Source organism: Haliotis rubra, unplaced genomic scaffold (assembly GCF_003918875.1).
Source record: "Haliotis rubra isolate DU_JTF1 unplaced genomic scaffold, ASM391887v1 Scf888, whole genome shotgun sequence".
NCBI lineage: Eukaryota > Metazoa > Mollusca > Gastropoda > Lepetellida > Haliotidae > Haliotis > Haliotis rubra.
This window is the reverse complement of record NW_025767621.1, coordinates 57,654-77,402: the sequence shown is the minus strand read 5'-3', so window position 1 is coordinate 77,402 and position 19,749 is coordinate 57,654. Positions and strand designations below refer to the sequence as shown.

Here is a 19,749-nt window from a genome sequence, read left to right as displayed (position 1 = left end):
ATACCCTGCATTGTAGGGTTATTACTAGGGTCATATTGCATGTATTACTGGGGTCATATTCCATGTATTACTGGGATTATATGCCATGTATTACTGGGACCATATTCCATGTATTACTCGGGATATGTATCAATTATTACTGGGAATATTACTGACATTATATGTATTGTATATGGGCCTATGACCACTGCGTTAATCTAAATAACAACCTATTCTAAGAGCTGGGGTAATATATTCTTGTCCACTAAACAGCTCAAACAACTTTATGCCAAATAGAATATTGACTTACTTGCCGTCAGTAAATCTTAAAATAAGGTTTAGTTCAAAATGCTGGAATTATGATGAGGTGGATTCAAGGTACAGGAAGCCTCATGGATGTATTATATACTGGTGTGTGGAGTTACTGGCAGAAGTGCCAGGAATTTATTAACAGCAGGGTAAGATTTTGTACATGTTACTAAGTCATCAAGGTGTGTATCCATATCTCTATTATTGCTCCGTATATTGTAAACAGATGATACTGTTTGCTAAAGTTGAACTGTATGTCCCAAGTAGGGTAACATCCAGCTTTTCAGCCCTGTGTGGAAACCACATCCATGTCCCAACTAGGGTGACATCCAGTTGTTTAGTTCTGTGTTGAAACAGTGTGGAAACAACATCCACATCCCAGGTAGCATGCTGTCCGCCACCATGTTCTATATCACATTACCCATCACGTCTGACTGTCGTCTTGTTGATACAAAATATACTTTGTATTCTTTATTGTTTTCTTTATCTTTATCGTCTTCATGTATTTTAGTATAGTTTGACTTTAAATGTTTTTGAAATGTGTACACTCTTTCAATTTTCAAAGTATTTATCCTTAGTCTTTTATCCCTAAAAACTTCTCCAGTTTTCAATTGAAGTTCATGTTCGCATGATTTTTTTTGAGTGCTTGTTGATTTGACACTCACGATTTAATACTTACTTAATATTCTATTGCGAATACAGTGACACATTGTTATACATTGATAAATCTATACTTCATTTTTGCATAATTATTTGGACACCAAGGTTTGACATTTCACCTGGTACTATAGAGAATTCCCAATCAATATTGGTCCCAAATACTGTATGCTTGTCATAAGAGATACTCACTGGGGTCAGACTTGCTGACTTTGGTTTAAAGAGTGTCAGTATATCCTATAGTCTGTTTGCAGTGAAAATGTACCGGTGAATTGCACTTTAAACGAAAATGTACAGGGGTAAATCGAATAAAGTGAAATTAATTCTACCTTGCCAATTGAACATTTAAATCTTAGATTTTTATTCAACTTAGGAAAAAAGTTGTTTAACAAACGATCATAGTTTCAAATCACTTATATTGGTTTGTATTACAAGGGGGTAAGCGCAGTAGTTGGAACAGTGAAACAAATGCACGTGTGGTACGTGATGAGCGTTAACTTAGACCAACCCTACTTGATCTCGGTGTTCCATTTTATGTGCATACCCCCTTGTAATACAAACCAATAATACCGATTTGAAACTATGATCGTTTGTTCCCAAGTTGAATAAAACTCTGAGATTTAAATTTTCAAATGGCAAGGTAAAATTATGAGGATTCGCAATCTTAATTTCACTTTATTTGATTTACTTTTTAGTTTAAAGTGAAATTCATCGGTACGTTTTCACCGCAAACAGACTATAGTCGAGGTGATGATTACTGCTAATATCAATCAGTGGTTTAATAGACCAGATTATTTGCAGGACAGCTTCATATGGCTGAAATATGCCTGAGTGGTGTGTTCAGCAAGAAACTAATCTGGTACACCAGTAACTCAGGGGGTGTCACTGTGTTCACAGTACGTCTCACTGAAAGACTTACTAACATCCACCATACCCTGCTTGTTGTGTCTAGGGTCATCAGTCCCTCAATCTCCAACAGAGGGAGGAGGTAGTAATGTCACTCCCAGGCTGGGGGCTTCGGGAGGACGCAAGTCTCGAGCCTACTCCTCCCCGGAGACAGGTCGCCATCGGTCGTCATCAGCGCCACCTGCACCAACCAGCCGATCCAGCAAGTGGGAGACCCTTGTGTTGTTTGCTGTCAACCTGTCCAGGCTCGATGTGGACGTCAACATGAGCAATGTCATGGGAAATACCCTGTAAGTCATCCCGTTAACAAATTGGTGAAGGGGAATACTGGACTCAATTTTCTTTGGGCAGATTGACCAATAGAGTACAAACAGTTCAGTCATGGATAAAACTGGAATGTTTTGGGTAATAGTTATGATGCAATTATTTTTACACTAATGTGTTTTCTGTAAAAAAAAATCTACTCACAAGTCACGTGATCTTGAAAATAATGTTAATCATCAGTTACCCTCTTTTCACCTCACCTCACCTCACCTCACCTCACCTCAACTCACCTTAACTCACCTCAACTCACCTCATGTCTGTTATATGGAGGTGGGCCTTGGTAAGAGGTGTGTGGTTTGAATGCAGAGGTGGAACTTGGAGTGTCTTCTCATGCCACTATTGTTTTAACTTATGTGTTAACTCTCGTACTTCTGTGTTTACTCAGGGCAGTGCGGTAGCCTAGTGGTTAGAGCGTTCACTCGTCACATCAAAGACCTGGGTTCGATGCACCACATGTATGAAGCCCATTTCTGGTGTCCGTGATATTGCTGGAATATTGCTAAAAGCGGTGTAAAACCGAACTCACTCACTCCCTCTGTGTTCACTCTTGTGTCTGCTGTGCCTATTGAGCACTAGGGAGCTGAGTGTCTTCTAAAGTCATTCTTGTTTTAACTTCCGTGTCAACTCTCGTATCTTCTGCGTTAATTGCGTGTCTGCTGTGCAGATGGAGCACAAGGGAGCTGAAGAGTCATGGCCGACTATCTATAGACAGCAGTGGACACAAGAACCTCAAGATAACTGGAGGGTTGGGAGGATCGTCCTTTGAGTCCCGTGGAGGTGTTGTAGGTGGCGCCATCGACCTACAGGGTCTGCAGACTTTCTGTGAGTAATGGACACATTTCACAGTAACACTGCATTAATCATATTAGCAAAAAGCATCTAGTTGTGCTCCAACACTATCAAACTATTCTTTCTATACAGTAGAGTATGCATTGTAAAATATATTGATTATGGCTGGGTTTTAAGAGAGCTATGAACATCTATTTTCTAAAACTGATCAGAAGCACAATCTTTAGTAACATAACCATTAACAAAGGGAGTTAATTCAACAATTCAGCAGCTGTGCAAGCCTCTATAAAATATATCTTCACAGCAATGTTACCGCTGTAAATGAATACACGTTTTACTGACCTCCAGTCCATGTAACGGAGGACCCGGAGCTGGGCAAGGACCCGGACCATCGAGCAGGTCTGACCCTGGAGGCCATCGAGGGTCGTGTGGACTACATGGGCAGCAGTGTCCTGATGACAAGGCTTAGCCGCCTGGACTTGCTGCTGCGTGACGAGTGGCACGTAGAGTCCGAAACACAGAACGACACACCGCTCGCCACCAAGAGGTCAGTCTTTATAGGTCCAGAGAAGTGGTACATACCTGCATCACCATATTAAAAGCATATAAAAAATATGTATTTTGAAGTAGATTGCATGTGATTCTGTGGCAAAGGGTTTCTTGGCAATTTCATCTTTTTGTTCACTCAGTGGATAGAATGATTGGTTGCATTGTTGTTTAAAGCCGCAGTCAGCAAATTCCAGCTATATGACGGCGGTTTGTAAATAATCAAGTATGGACCAGACAATCAATAACTTTAGATAAAAATATAAACAGTGGCAACAGTACAATAATACAATACTAGCCCCATTCACTCTATTACCAGACCCATGATGATCCAGGTAAGAATTGATCTTCAGTAACCCATGCTTGTCGCAAGAGGCGATTAATGGGTCGGGTAGTCAGGCATGCTAATTTAAACAATAATATATGAAGTTATATATGTATGTTTTTACGCAACGCACAAATGTAGAGAATTGTTCACATGTTCACCGTGTCCTGAGGGACGCTCAGTATTATTCACTGTACCGACAATGCTTCATTTCATCCACCAGTCCATATGATCAAGGATTCATTCCAGGCTCTAAAGAAATTATCAAAACATACAGTTCTCTACACCGTTACTTCACAGGACCCTCATATTGCGTGCTAGGACCCCTAAAACTAATAATTGGGGGTCCTTGGGACCCCTTATTTATGAGTCGAAGTAAAACCCTGCATACATATGACATATTTTGCCAGATCGGCCTACTTGTTTGTGAATGGTGATCTGCACTGGGACCAGTTCCATCTGATGATCTCGAGGTCTACAACTCCTGACCTCATTAAGCTGGTGGCCAAGCTTGACGAGTTCTTCACACAGCAGCTGACCAGCAGTAAGCGAGTCCTATCGGCATTCGGGCCCATCCCATCACGGAACCGGACAACATCGCAGAGGAAGTTGTCAGAAGATAGTGAGTGTAAGCTTGAGACCAAAAACTGAGGACGTTGTGTGTAGGGGATGTTAGATGGGTATAATGGCAAGAGTCTTGAGTCAATGTTTATTCAATATTGGTTGACTAAGTGTTTACCTTTCACACTTAAGGCCAAGGGTCCCGATCCACCTGTTGTAACTTTGTAGTTTATCACAGGCTTATAAATGTCCTAGAACTACGAAAGTTTTATGGATTGGGACCCTAGTTCTGTTCTCAAGATGGGTACAATGTGTGAAGGCCACTTCTGCTGTTCACTGCCATGATATTGCCGGAATATTACTTATGATTCTTTTTCAGAAGAAGTCCTCCTTGGGGTACATATATGCACTAAAATGTCCATTTTAAAAACCTACAACAGTTGTAACTATATTTTAATAAAAATATTTACAAAACAAAAACACGTTTTTGTCTTGTGAGACCACCCCTACAGGACCCCCGAGGGGCCCCCTAACGGCTAGAGCAGGTAACTCTAGCCCACAACCTCGCACCTAACTTTTCATGCTGTCGTTCCCTGAGATAGACGTGCGTGGTTTGTTCATCGAAGTTTTTGTACTTATTCCTATGGAAATGAGTGGAAAAGGGTCACCTTCTGTATGTATGGTTCCTTTTCTTTCGCATGGGCGCTAGATGGAATTTATAGGTTGAATTTTTCATTCATGATTGTTGTAACTTTGCCAGTCGGGTCCCATTTTCCAGCCATGTGGCAGGCAAGAACTTCAGCACAATCTGATTCTGCTTCTGCACCCTTAAGATTAACAGAATTATCTTCAATCTTGCAGCAACAGATGACTTCGGTTAGTTCACTGATCTTGGACGCGATGTCCCGGTCTACGGCAGGAGATCGGTATCCGTTCGGGGGTTAGTGGCGATCCGGGGTCGTCTGTCGAAGGTACCCCTACCTCGGGCTTAGGCTCAGGGACGGGTTCTGCCTCTGGGGGAGTGCTTGCTCCGAGCCTCGGCTCTGGTATTGGCCTTTCTGCCGGTGCAGTTGTGTCTGACCCGAGCCTCGGCTCCAGTACAGTCCAACTCACCGGCGCTGGTCCTTCGTGTCCCGTACCGTTGGCAACCAGCACCCAAGCTGGGGGTACTCGAGCATCGGTGTTGCCGATCGCCTCAGTGCCCTCCAGTGTTCAGGGGAATCCTGCTTCGGCAGGCACTTCCCTCGGTGCTCAGCGACTAGGTTCAGCCTCGAGCCTAGGGTCGGTCGAGCCAGGCTCCTCGGCTCTTTTTGCTCCGTTGGCTATGTCTGTAGAACCGACTTCCGTGATTTCGGAGGTGACGCTTGATATTGAGAGTTCACTCCTGGAGGAGCGGGCGGAGGAAGGAGGAGGAAGCCATGGATGAGGAGGAAGCCATGGATGAGGACGAGGGGCAGGAGACGTCGGGGGAAGGTAACTTCTCGCTTGGCCCGTCCCTGCGGCAAGAGCCATGTGGTTCGTCTAGAAATGGACAATCAAACGGCGATGTCCTACATCCTGAAGCAGGGCGGTACGGTGTCTCCGTCACTCCTTCAGGAGGCGTGGCAGTTTCTACTGTGGTGCGATCAGTTCAACATACGGGTTATGCCCGTTTATCTCCCGGGGGAGGACAACGTACGTGTAAATGCGCTCTCACGTCGTATCCTGGCCCCTCACGAGTGGTTACTTAACCGGGAGATATTCGGGATTATCTCCCAGTTGTTCGGGTCGTTCAAGGTGGATCTGTTTGCCTCTGAGGTGACAAACCAGACTCCGGTGTTTTGTTCGATAGGACGGACAGGGTTCTGTGGGCTTTCCCACAGATAGCCCTGATCTCCAGGGTCCTATCGCAGCTAGTCACCCAACCAACGCGACTACTTGTGCTTCTTGCACCTCTGTGGTCGTCTCAGCGCTGGTTTCCAGTAATACTTCCGGTCGCCTCGTACAGCCACCTGTACTTTTACCAATGCGTCCGGACCTTCTATCCCAGAACGGCCAGCCACACCCAGATCCCAGGATCCAGTGGGTGGCTTGGCCACTGTCCGGGAGCCGCCTCCAAGCGTGCAGAATTCCTGCACCAGTTGCAGACACAATTCTGGCTTCGCGGAGGGATTTGACTAACGTACAGTATGAGGCTAGATGGGCCTGTTATACAAGCTGGTGTGGAAACAGAGGGATAAACACTTGCGTGAGCGTGCTCGGTTTGGCCAAACGGTTTATCCACAGTGGGCAGAGTAGCACCTCTCAAGCCAATTGAGCCTTGTTGAGGATGTACACTTGGTGCCATTTTTCCACGCTTGGCTAGCGGTGTACTATGGACAGTAGTTTGTTTTGGCGAGTCCCCTGTATTCACTCACTTCCACCTATCAGGTTGGGAGGTGGAGTTTATCACGGTGGGTGTGTCACCGATAGGCCAATGGGCATATATGCTTGACATCCCGGGTCCTCGCCCTAGCCACGCAGTCCGCCTTGATTGAAATGGGCTGTCATGTGACTAGGTAAGTGTAATTCTCTATTTCCGTAAGATTGTAGATCGTTACTTCGATTGGATCAATGTGTCAGACAGAATACCACTCCCTGTTTTATTGTCTTTGGGAGTCTGTTTTATGCTTATATGTACCCCAAGGAGGACTTCTGAAAAAGAATGATACAAACCTGTAGAGGTTATGAATTCTTTGAAGAAAGTCCTCCTTGGGGTACGGCCACCCGCCTCCCCTCATTCTGTCTGATTACGTTCAGCATGAAAAGTGAGAGGCGAGGTTGTCGGCTAGAGTTACCTGTTCTTTCCGGTAGGGGGCCCCAGTTACAACTGTCGTAGGTTTTTAAAATGGACATTTTAGTGCTTATATGTACGTACCCCAAGGAGGACTCTCTTCAAAGAATTCATAACCTCTACAGGTTTGTATAAATGTAGTAGCACTATGACTGTTTCTTGGATCAGGACCCTAGTTCAGTTCTCAAGATGGGTACGATGCGTGAAGACCACTTTTTCTGGCCTTCGCCATGATATTGCTAAAATCGTCATAATCACGACTATTCATGTAACTTGTTACAGTGTTATCTGAGTTGCGGCACCACCGACACTGGCAGGGGGCACTGGAGCAGCTGGTCGGGTGTAACTTCCGCATGCTGCCACAGATACTGCCAAGTGAGGGGATGATCCTGGGGGGCACCGTCACGCTCCAGGGGGAGAACCTGTCCCTCGCATCATTCCATGGCATCAACTTCAGATCCAAATCCTGGGCCATCTTCAACATCCGAGAACCGTACATCTATTTCTCCACAGAGGCGCAAAATACACCTGACAGAGGTAGGAAGGAATCTCCATTAGGTGTCACGCTCAAACTTTCATTATGATGTTGACATATGGCTCAGTTTTAGATTTGATTGAAGAAATAATGCATACTCTTTTTAGTACTACTGCTGGAAAGCATGATTGGAAAAGTGTTTTAAGATCTAAACACCTACTGGAGTTATCAATGTTGACATCATGCCATTATCCCTGAATCTCTACCAAGCTGTGAACCTTTTCAAGACTCCTCAAACCCAACAACATTGTGTTTCAAAACTACATAAACACAACATCATATCACGTCTTTATTTGCCACAATACTTCAAGAACACATCACACTTTTGAACGGTATGCAGTTAAACTTCACACTTTCACGCCACATTGCTTTCTTTTATGCAACACCACACCTTTTAGTGAAATCACACACTAAAACTTATCAAACATTTGACTCACATTTATCCATTTGAATAGCATCACACATAGGGCACATGCCAAGCCTTTAAACCATGTGAGACCTAAAAAAACTAAACTAAACCTCATGCCTCCAATTCCCAGAATACTCAAACCTCTTCAACCTCCATTCGTGTTTGTCCAAATGTGCTCATGGATTTCATCAAAATGGTTCATGTCTTAGAATTGGCTTCTTGGTTTATGCTGTTAAACCCAATCCCCTCACTCGCTCTGTTACCTGCAGGTACCCATGTGGTCCAGGATCTCACCTTCATCATCGGTCAGAAGTCGACCAAGGGAGGCATGTCCAGCCAGCAGCCCCCTAACAGCTCCGCCCCCCACATGGCCACCATCTGCAAAGTGTCGCGAGGTCACTATGTTCCTCAGCAGTTCACCAGTGTTCAGGAGTGGTTTAACTATGCTTTCTCCTCCTCCGACATGAAAGGTACAAGCAACTGAAGTATAAGATACTTCAAACCTTCTATGAAGTACAAAAAAACTTTCTGTGAAGTACAAGAAGAAGTACTTCTTCCTTCAGACTAGTGAAAATCCGGGTTAGAAATGATCTTCAGTAACCAAGGCTTGTCGTAAGAGGCAACTAACAGGGCATGGTTGACACATGTTAATGTATCCCAATTGTGTTGATCGATGCTCATGCTGTTCATGATTGGATTGTCTGGTCCAGACTCGATTATTCACAGACCGCCGAGTGTGGCATAAAACTAAACTCACTCACTCACACTTCTTTCTTCAGAAGTTGCTCTGCAGAGTTACATCCCTTGGCATGCCAGAAACATGTCCCAGTTTGTCCTGATTTAGAAATATATTGTATTATATTATGAGAATAGGCACCCCTAATTTGATACTTAGTGATGTTTCTTGCAACATACCCATTTCAACTTTCCTCCCACCTTGAGCTGCCATGCTGTGATATAACTAGAATGCTGTTCAAACCAGTGTTAACTCTTTCCATTCGAGACCTGTGAAGATCCGTTGTAGAATAGGTCTTCAGCAACCCATGTGCTTGCCATAAAAGGCGACTATGCTTGTCGTAAGAGGCGACTAACGGGATCGGGGGGTCAGTTTTGCTGACTTGGTTGACACATGTCATCGGTTCCCAATTGCGCAGATCGATGCTCATGCTGTTGATCACTGGATTGTCTGGTTCAGACTCGATTATTTACAGACCGCCTCCATATAGCTGGGATATTGCTGAGTGCGGCGTAAAACTAAACTCACTCACTCAATCTTTCATTCGAAGGACGAGATATCAAGTCTGAGGGGTCACAACCCTTCAATACGAGACTATTTTTAGCAACATGATACTTACATACGAGGGACGTGATATCACGTCTCCATTGTTGCAACGGTTGACATGGACCATTCAAGAGGAACATAACATGTAACTCCATATGAACTGATTTTTTTCAAAACATCTTTATTCACTTTAATTAAAATATTCCAGACTAAAAGAGAAAATATTAGGTCATCTTCAGCCCAGAAACATTGGAAATGCAGTTTTTTCTAAAAGGAGAAACATAATTGAACTTACACAGCAGTGTGATAATTATGACAGTTTTTTTCAATCCTGTGACTACACTATGGTGGAAGAACAACCACAATTGCGTGAGTGAGTGAGTGAGTGTGGTTTTACGCCACTTTTAGCAATATTCCAGCAATATCACGGCGGGGAACACCAGAAATAGGCTTCACACATTGTACCCATTTTCGGAATCGAACCCGGGTCTTTGGCGTGACGAGCCAACGCTTTAGCCACAAGGCTACCCCACCGCCCCCCACAATTTAGTAGATTTAGGTCATCACTTAGGATTATAGGGTCATGACATCCAAAGAACAAATGAAACAAGTGTTACCTGTGGTTACAGTTATAAGAGCAGTCAACAGTCAAAGAACATTGCTAACAATCAAACGTCAAACGTCGTACCAGTTACTCGCATCATCACAAATGGCAGATAGAACTTGGCTTGCAGTCCTATATGATTTTCCACAACCAGCCATTTAACGCTGTGGTCACCGAATGTCAAGATCATATAGCATGTGGTTTTGACCAGGGGAGATAATCAAGTAAATCCTAAATAATGCACTGTCACAAAGTACACGAAATTGCATTCGAAGGACGAGGATACACGGCTAGAAAACAGTGAAATATGTTTAGTATAAGTAGACGAGTTATCACGTCCCTCGTATGGAAACATTGTAAAAAAACGGACGTAATATCTCGTCCATCGAATTCAGAGGCTACGGATGGAAAAATCTGGTCGTATGCAAGGGTTGTAGATGCCTGGACATGATATCACGTCCTTAGGATATATGTGCATCTGTGAAAAATTTACGTCGTATGGAAAGAGTTAAAACCATGTTCACTCACTCACTCCATGCGACATGTCAAGTATCCTCTAAGCAGTGTGAAACCTACTCATTCCCTCAGTCCTTGAATTGAATGAAATACAGCAGGGAAGTAGCATTACACCCGACTCACTGGTTTATCTTTACAGACCTGGATTCCTTCCCCCGAGTGTCCGCCATGAACACTGTGAGAGTCCGACTGAGCACCGCAAGTCCCGCAAGCCCCAGGCCTACAACCATGAGTCTGAGAAGATCTTCGCCTTCCCCTCCCTGTACATGAACCTCAAGACATTCCACTACCAGGGAGAACACGAGCCCCAGAACGATGGTGAATACAGGGATTAGGTTATAGAGGGCATTGGGGGACTATCTTCCTCCGAATAAAAGCCGATTTTGTTTAATCTGTAAACTAGTCATTTGTATCATGTTAATTACAAGACTCTAAAATGTTCAGCTGATATGTTTCAGTGCTTGTCAGCCCTCCATCCTCTTTAGTCTCAGTGTGGAAGAACTTACTGCTGCTTTTCTGCACCAAATATATGGAAGGACATAGCCATTCCAGTATGAGATGAGCAATGAATAGAAAGTGTGGTGTCAATTATATAGTCTGCTTCATTGTATATTTATCCCGTCACGCCGAGGACCCGGGTTCGAATCCCCACATGGGTACAATGTGTGAAGCCCATTTCTGGTGTCCCCCGCCGTGATGTTGCTGGAATATCGCTAAAAGCGGCGTAAAACCAAAACTCAGTCAGTTAGTCAGTATATATTTACCCACATTTGATGACAAAATATTCGTTGCTGCCAAGTTAAGTAACACCTTGTCAGTGATGACCCAGATGTGTGCAGTGTTTGTTGCAACATTGCAGATCCCCAGCCAGTGGTTGAAAGCAGCTTTGTGACGGAGTTCTATGACCACATCTTCGTTGCCATGGATGCAGAGGTCATCCTCTTCCTCCACGACCTTGTATCCTCCTACATCAAGGAAAAGGACAAAGGTTGGTACAGTCAGTTCCCTACTTGCAAACTAGCTGTTGGGCTTGGTCATTTACACTCAAGCACGCACACTTGCTCTTTAATTATCCCCCGCCGCACATTAAGAGCAAAGCGGGGGATATAGTATTAGGCTCCGTCCGTACGTACGTACGAATTGGAATATCTTAAGAACTGTTGACTAGATTCTTTTCATATTTGGTACCTAGGTTCATGACAGTATAAGAAAGGTCCCAGTCAGGTTTGGTGACCTTGACCTTCATTTCAAGGTCACAAGGAGACTTTAACGTTTTACCCTTGCAGCGTGCTATCTCAAGAACCGTTCACTGGATTTTCTTCATATTCAACACCAAGCTTTACCTAGGGAAGGCGCAGGGCGCAGTTGCTTTTGGTGACCTTCACTGAATTTTCTAGGTCACAGTGACACTTTGAAGATTTCAGCATGTTAAGCTGCATGTTAAGCTTGTCAGCGAGATACCTCAAGAACCGTTCACTAGATTTTTTTCATATTTAACATCAAGCTTCATCCAGGGAAGGCACAGGGCCCAGTCGATTTTGGTGACCTTCACTGAATTTTCAAGGTCACGGCGACACTTTGAAGATTTCAGCATGTTAACCAGCATGTTAAGATTGTCAGTGAGATATCTCAAGAACCATTCACTGGACTTTCTTCATATTTGACACCAAGATTCATCTAGGGAAGGTGCAAGGTCAAGTCAATTTTGGTGACCTTCACATAATTGTCAAGGTCAAAGGGACACTTTGAAGATTTCAGCATGTTAAACTGCATGTTAAGATTGTCAGCGAGATATCTCAAGAACCGTTCACTGGATTTTCTCCATGGACTTTCAAGATTTCCCTTGAATGTTTTTCAATAAGCTATTATTACTATTTTTGCATATTTCATACACTAAGTCATTCATGTCAAGGTCAAAGTCAGTCTTGAAAATATTTGTGCGTTTGAACAACTACAGAACAAGATATCAAGAGAGGTTGACTGGTCATGTTTTTGTTGACATTTAACTTCATCTTAAATTACGACCTTCACTTACATTACTTTTTAAGTTTGATTTCATATTTTGTGCGGGGGGATTATGTCACCTTAGTGACAATGCTTGTTACAATTTGTACTTTCATTAGAAAGTATGAACCCCCATAACAACTGTTACATCTGACCACTTTGTAAAAGGCTTTGTGTATCTATAGCTTCAGGAGTGGTAACTGACAACTACGCGGTGTAGACTACCAGCTGTCATACATCCATTTTGTGGATAATTCAGTGGTTGAGTGGGTGCTGGCAGTTACATGCCTCAGTCTGGGAGTGTGAGTTCGAGTCTAGGATGGGACTTAACTCAAAATATACGGAACCTGTACTTCAGAAAGTGTATTCAGAAATATTACATATTACATGATTAGGAATAGTTTGAGAATCCCAAATGGCAGGCAAATTTCAGACATAATGAACAAAATTCAACGAGTTCTTTGGAGTGTGTTATGACCAAGTTTTTCCACTTGCCTGTCAAAGGTGCCCGGTCATCCTATGGTCAGGCAGCTAAGGTAGCCAAGGCCACAGACCAGGATAAGAAGAAGTTGACAGACCCAACAGAAGCCTTGAAGCAAGACTACCGAGACTTCCACTGCAAGACGTGGCAGCTTGAACCAACAGTTCGGTAAGCAGATCTCACAAACTCTTCACTCTTGAAGATCCAGGTTAGAATTGATCTTCAGTAACCCATGCTTGTCGTAAGAGGTGACTAACAGGATTGGGTGGTAAGGGTCGCTGACTTGGTTGACACAAGTCGTCGTATCTCAATCGCGTAGATAGATGCTCATGATCACTGGATTGTCTGGTCCAGACTCAATTATTTACAGACCACCATTATATACTAGTAGCTGGAATATTGCTGAGTGTGGCATAAATCTTAACTTACTGACTGACTCACTTACTGATCTCTTACCACATCTCGAGTACTGCATACATCATATCTCAGTGAGAATGTTTCTGTATTTGGTAGTTGGATATCGGTGGGTTCTGTTGTGTTGCAGTTTCTTATCTTTATATCTGTGTCAGATGTACTGCTATTGTTATAAGATTATATTTGAATAATTTTCCTTACAAATATTTAGAAAAATGGATAGTAATTTCAATTTGATTTTCTACAAATATATTGTTCCGGCAAGAATAATATCTCTAGATGTGAAGGATTAAAATTCCTTTTTTAAGCTTAAATGCATTAACATATAACTTCAGATATAATAATTTGAATTATAACGAAAACATCACACATGTTCTGAATAATTGTTATCATAATAGATTATTTTTCATCAAACACAATGAAAACAAATTTACATTCGTAAATGAAAGGCAAGCATATCCAAATATCAGACAAAAAAAACATTGGTCTGCCTTATCAATAAATACTACAGATATGATTACAAAACAAAAACCTGAAAACATTTACTGTTATTTGTGTTTTTAGACTGCTACACTGGGCCAGCAAGCAGATCGACCCAGTGGGTGTGGACTTCGTGCTGCAGAAGCTGGGCTTCTCTCACGCCAGGGTGACCATCCCCAAATGGATGCAGAGAGGAGTGATGGACCCTCTTGACAAGATCCTGTCCATGTTGGTCAACAGCCTTGTGGTGGCTCTCAAGGATCAGCAGGATCGGGATCTTGCGGATGATGTTGATTGAGAGTGGAGCAGAAGGTCCTGTTGATGCTGATTAAAGCCTTGTGGTGGCTCTCAATGATCAGCAGGATCGGGATCTTGTGGTTGATATTGATTGAGAGTGGAGCATAAGGTTCTGTTGATGCTAATTAAAGCCTTGTGGTGGTTGTTAGAATCAGCAGGAGCGGAATGTTGATGATAATGTAGACTGAGAGAGGAGTGTAGTGTCCTGTTGATGCTGGTCAATAGCCTTGTGGTGGTTCTCAAGGATCAGCAGTACCACAGGGTTGTTGACAATGTAGACTGAGAGAGGAGCGTAGTGTTCTGTTGATGCTGGTCAATAGCCTTGTGGTGGTTCTCAAGGATCAGCTGGATCGGGATGCTGTGGATGATGTGGACTGAGAGAAGAGCAGAGTATCTTGTTCATGATTACAGCCTGTTGGTGTCTCTCAAGGGTCTTTATGTATAAGACCAGAAGATTGTGGATGGTCTAGGTTGGAGTGGAGTGTTTGATCCCATCAATGCTGGCCAATAGCCTTGTGTTGACTCTCCAGGATCTGTAAGATCAGCACATAGTGATGATTCAGAGTAATGGCTAGAGAGGGTGGGATCCCTGGACCCTGATGGCCTTAATCATGGCCTTAGCAAGGCTCTTTGGATATGTGCTGATGGTGAGCTTGTGTTGTTTCTCACTGTTAGTGCACGCCACACACACTAAAAGTGGAGTATGACCTTGATTTAGCCCTGACACCACAGCTTCTGTTGAGAAACTTCAATAAACTCCAACTGGCATCTAGATTTGAAGAATATTACACCATAATCCTTAATTGAGTGGGAATACATGGTTTGGTTATCAAACTGCTTGAGCCAGAGGACAACTTCAAACAACCAGAGTGTACTTCAGTTAACAGTCTCCACTGACAGACAAACAACAGTGGTAGAGACATGGAAGTTTGGGTATAGATTTTAGTGTTCGTCGATGCCACTACGCATATTGAAACAATATACATGGCACTTATCAGCCTGACAGTACTGAAGGTGAGAACATGGGCCTACTTGTAGCCATAGACAAAATGATATGATGCTGATCGTGAGGTGAAGTTGAACTTGAGATGAAAAGCTTATATGTATATGTTCAATTCATTTCTTGTGTGTAGACAAAATGTACTGTTTTATCTTCCAGAGTTCAACACTGACTTAAAACATTCATGGAGCTACAATTGTTATATTCTTTCATAGTTTATAGTAGACTTATGGCAGTTATTGCACTGCAGTTGTCATATCTCCCATAGTTTAGCATGTATTTAACCTGCAGTTTAACATACATAGCTACAGTTGTATTTTCCATGGTTAATCATACCAATGACAGTGGAAGTGCTACAATTGCTTTGTGAAACAGGACCCTCTTTTGCAGAATGTAATGACAACATATCAGTATTGATCCTGTGATAATTGGTCTGTCAACAAGCAATATACTAGCATTAACGCAAAACCAAATGCTCACAAATCTAAGGAGGTGAAATCTCATTGATGTCGGCTCACGAGTGTGATGATGATATATAATCCAACAACTTGTACATGTTGAAACTTGAATGTATTCCTCAGTCAGGGCTTTGTTTTACAAAGCTATCGTAGCTCTACGACTGTCGTACCTCCAATACTGTAACGTACACTTACGACAGTCGTGCTACGATAGCTTTGAGAAACGGGGCCCAGGCCTGACAGGTGTGTCCAGGTGTTGTGTGAAGTAGTTAGTATGTACATGACCATGTCATGAATAAGTGTTTTAATAGTGCTGCATTGGTTCCATCATTGTTACATTCCATCATGTTGAGTCAGCATTATTTGAGAGTGAAAAAAGACGTGAAGATTCACCACAGCTTGAGGATAACTGTATTCTGACTAAATCCCTTTTGTCAGTTTTGACGACGGAATGTTTTCTGCGAAATTCCATGTGTTTTGTGGATGTTCGTTGACTCTAGTTTGCTACAGTTGTATAACACTATTACTAATTTTTGTTTTATAAAAGCAGCTGAGAAGAAACATGTATGCAGATAGGACACGACATTAGGATAGTACTGGAATCTATACTTTACTGAGAAAGTTATAATGCCAAATATTTAACATGTGCTACATTTGACCATTTCTAAAAGGCATTGTGAATTCATACTTAGGATATGTTTACATTGACACTGACATAGTCACAAAAACATTAAGGCATTAACAGAGGTGAGGCAGAGTGGAGAAGGTGTTTTCTTGTCACATGGGTGCCATTCCTCAGACCCATGAAGATCCGGGTTAGAATTGATCTTCAGTGAGGTGAGGTGAAATGGGGTTTAACATCGTACTTGAGAATATTTCGTTCATACGACGTGCTTGCGTGTGTATGTGTGGCTGCTTGTACTAGCCAAGACTTAACTGGTTTTATAGCGCTAGCTCACTGAAATACCATGCCGCAGTTAAGCATGAATACCCCACACAGACACATTATATTGACTCCGAGCCCACCAGTCCTTGTTTTACCTAATAATGCCGAGCACCAGGCAGGGAACTGATCTTCAGTAACCCATGCTTGCCGTAAGAGGCGACTAATGGGATGGGGTGGTCAGGCTCTCTGATTTGTTGACACATGTCATCATATCCCAGTTGCCTAGATCAATGCTCATGCTGTTGATCACTGGATTGATTAGTTACAGACCACCACCATATAGCTGGAACATTGCTGAGTGCAGTGTAAAACTAAACTAAACTCACTCACTCACCCATTCCTCACATGTTAAAAGCAAGATAAAACCACTCACTCACTCACTCACCCAATCCTCACATATGTTAAAAGCAAGATAAAACCACTCACTCACTCACCCAATCCTCACATATGTTAAAAGCAAGATAAAACCACTCTCACTTACTCTCTCACTTACTCACTCACTCACATGATTTAGGTCACAACTACATACACATTGAGGACATCCATATATCGGCCAGATTGATCCTGTCACCTACACAATCTGTTGGATCAGATACATAGCTAAGGGACTGCATACAAGACATTCCTACATCAGCTAGATGCATCATTTGATGCCCAGGGCTTGAATTGCAATGTGCCAGTGCATCCCGTTCTTGAATACTGCAACCTGATACTAATGTCTACATTCACCAAGTGCAGATCATAACTTTGCTTAACCCTTACATGTCCACACAACATCAACCTTTGAACACATACCTCTAAGCTTGATTTACCTTGCAATGTCAACAATTCCATGAGTGTAACAGGTAATGCTATTTGCTGTAGTGAAACTGTGGGTACATCAATATGCACATATGTTGTCTTTGGTGAATTTAACAAGGGTGCAACCTGTTTTTGTCTAGTGCAACTAGGTTTTCAATTCAACACGCCCCTGGTGCAATTTAAATCAAACCATATCAAGCCCTTATCACTTAATTCAAATACAAGTCCGACTGATTGCATGCCTGAAACGCACACTGTACAGTGATCAGATAACTTAAGGAATGTTGGGGTGGTGTCATGGTCATAATAAATTGAATAAGTTAAAGTACAATATTCTCTCTATAATCTAATAGCCTCTCTCAGGAATATGTTCAGTGCCATCTGCATTATTTACTCAAGCTACTATCTTGGCAAAAGTAATTGTTTTCATTTTTATATGATTTACCAATATTGTTGAGATTTCTCACATTTTTCTCTTTAGTTATTAAGATTGTTTTCAATGTTGATATTGTATATAATTCTAATTTATTATTAAATTTCCTCATCTCTTCCACAAGACATTTGTCATTCTAGCTCTTTCTAAGCTGTGTCAAGTACAAAACCAGTGGGTTGAAATACAACATCAAAGCTCTTTGTTTTGGGTTGGTTCTTTTTTTTAATATTACTTATAGCTTCACTTTTTGGTACAAGTAAATGATATTTTTCTAACTTGGAACCTATTCATGTACATTTCACTTTGATTTTCATACTAAAGTTTGAGAATTAAATTTTTTATGTAATAATTAAGCTTATTGCATTTTGTAGTTATAATTGCTGTAAGATATATTTACATATTATATATTTGGATTTCTTTATGAGGAATGGTTTATTTATTGTTGCCAACTTCCCAAAGATTTTATTTTTGTTGCAAATTCACAGCTGGAATAAGAAAACATGAGTGCCCCCCTTAATTCTATACAAATGATATTCCAATCAGCAAACATGGGTACAATGTGTGAAGCCCATTTCTGGTGTCCCCTGCCGTGATGTTGCTGGAATATTGCTAAAAGCGGAGTAAAACCAAACTCAGTCAGCCAATCAGCAAAAATAGAATCACAAGATCAACTTTTGTAAGGACATTGGTAAAGAGAGTCATGATTAATCTTATACTCTCTACTTCTTCATTTCTTCATTGACTGGTATGAAGTCTTAATATGGAGTAACATCTATCCAGTTAGAGGGGATTGTAGTTTCAGAATCAGATGCCGATTATTCAAATCCGCTGAAATATTGTAACAAAATATTAATTGTAATTTGGGAATGTTGTCAGCTCGGTATACTTATTTTACTTTGAATTTGATCATCTCTACCATCAGAATTTGTTAAATGTCTATACACATTGATATGGAGATAGAAGCAATGTGCATCATATATGTATAATATTCTATTGCAGAATTAATGCTTAATATTTATTTTATAATATGTAATTATAAATATAAGTAATTGTACATAGATGCATACAAAAGAGCCTGCAAGTTATCATGTAGTTAGTGAGTAAAATGTCTTTATTATTGCTATGGAGTAGACGTGATGATATGACATTCAGTGCAGTGTCAGCAGCTGTTGTCATGGCAACAGAAGATGAAGATGTACAGTTGGTTGGTTGGTTGGTTGGTTGGTTGGTTGCTTGTTTAATGCCGCTCTCAGCAATATTCCAGCTATTGGCGGCAGTTTGTAAATAATTGAGCCTGGACCAGACAATCCAGTGATGAATATCGTCCTATTCAATTGAATATGTACAGTACAAGATGTTACAGGGGTTTAGTCTGAACAGGGAACAACTAGATCTTACTTTTATCTATCAGTACCTTTATATGTATGTGTATGAACTCACTGTGCTTATTCAGTATTCACCTGATCGTAGGTGCGAGAAGTAGCAGCCATGAAGTGTCATTGCAAACAATGAACAAGTTATCCATTAAAATGTTGTGTCTTTTTGCTGTGCATCACTCACAGATGCGAATTGCAGGTAGATTGTTTCACAAAGGAGAGGTGCCTATATACGGGGCAATTTGTTGGGTAGCCTTGTAATTAATAATTAATTAATTATCATGAACAATTTGTAGTGTTGTAATATGTTTACACTTAATAATACCCAAATATAACCTTCTAAGTGTATATAATAGGTTAAGTATTCACACTGTTCCAGTGTGTCCATCCATCCATAGCACTTGTTTTGAGAAATCACAATATTTACCTATGGCAGATGTTTTATGTGGCATATTGCCACGACAGTACACATGTATAAAGTTGTATGGTCTGTGGAGACTCTCAG

General features: G+C 41.8%; 1 protein-coding gene and 1 long non-coding RNA gene across 2 annotated transcripts in view; both read left to right on the top strand.

Moving 5' to 3' along the window:
• The window catches only part of LOC124263522 (transmembrane protein KIAA1109-like), a 116,837-nt gene extending 100,275 nt beyond the window's left edge, over positions 1–16,562 (top strand). Inside the window, 11 exon segments of the mRNA XM_046698183.1 lie at positions 1,898–2,141; positions 2,840–2,997; positions 3,313–3,511; positions 4,246–4,463; positions 7,491–7,745; positions 8,422–8,622; positions 10,694–10,707; positions 10,710–10,872; positions 11,414–11,542; positions 13,063–13,207; positions 14,018–16,562. Coding sequence (XP_046554139.1) covers positions 1,898–2,141; positions 2,840–2,997; positions 3,313–3,511; positions 4,246–4,463; positions 7,491–7,745; positions 8,422–8,622; positions 10,694–10,707; positions 10,710–10,872; positions 11,414–11,542; positions 13,063–13,207; positions 14,018–14,231 — 1,940 coding nt within the window. The 3' untranslated portion in view covers positions 14,232–16,562.
• Positions 16,563–16,986: 424 nt separating this feature from the next.
• LOC124263517 lies at positions 16,987–19,390 on the top strand. Its single transcript, XR_006894863.1, has 2 exons — positions 16,987–18,420; positions 18,517–19,390. It is a non-coding gene; the product is annotated as an uncharacterized LOC124263517 (long non-coding RNA).
• Positions 19,391–19,749: the final 359 nt, after the last annotated feature.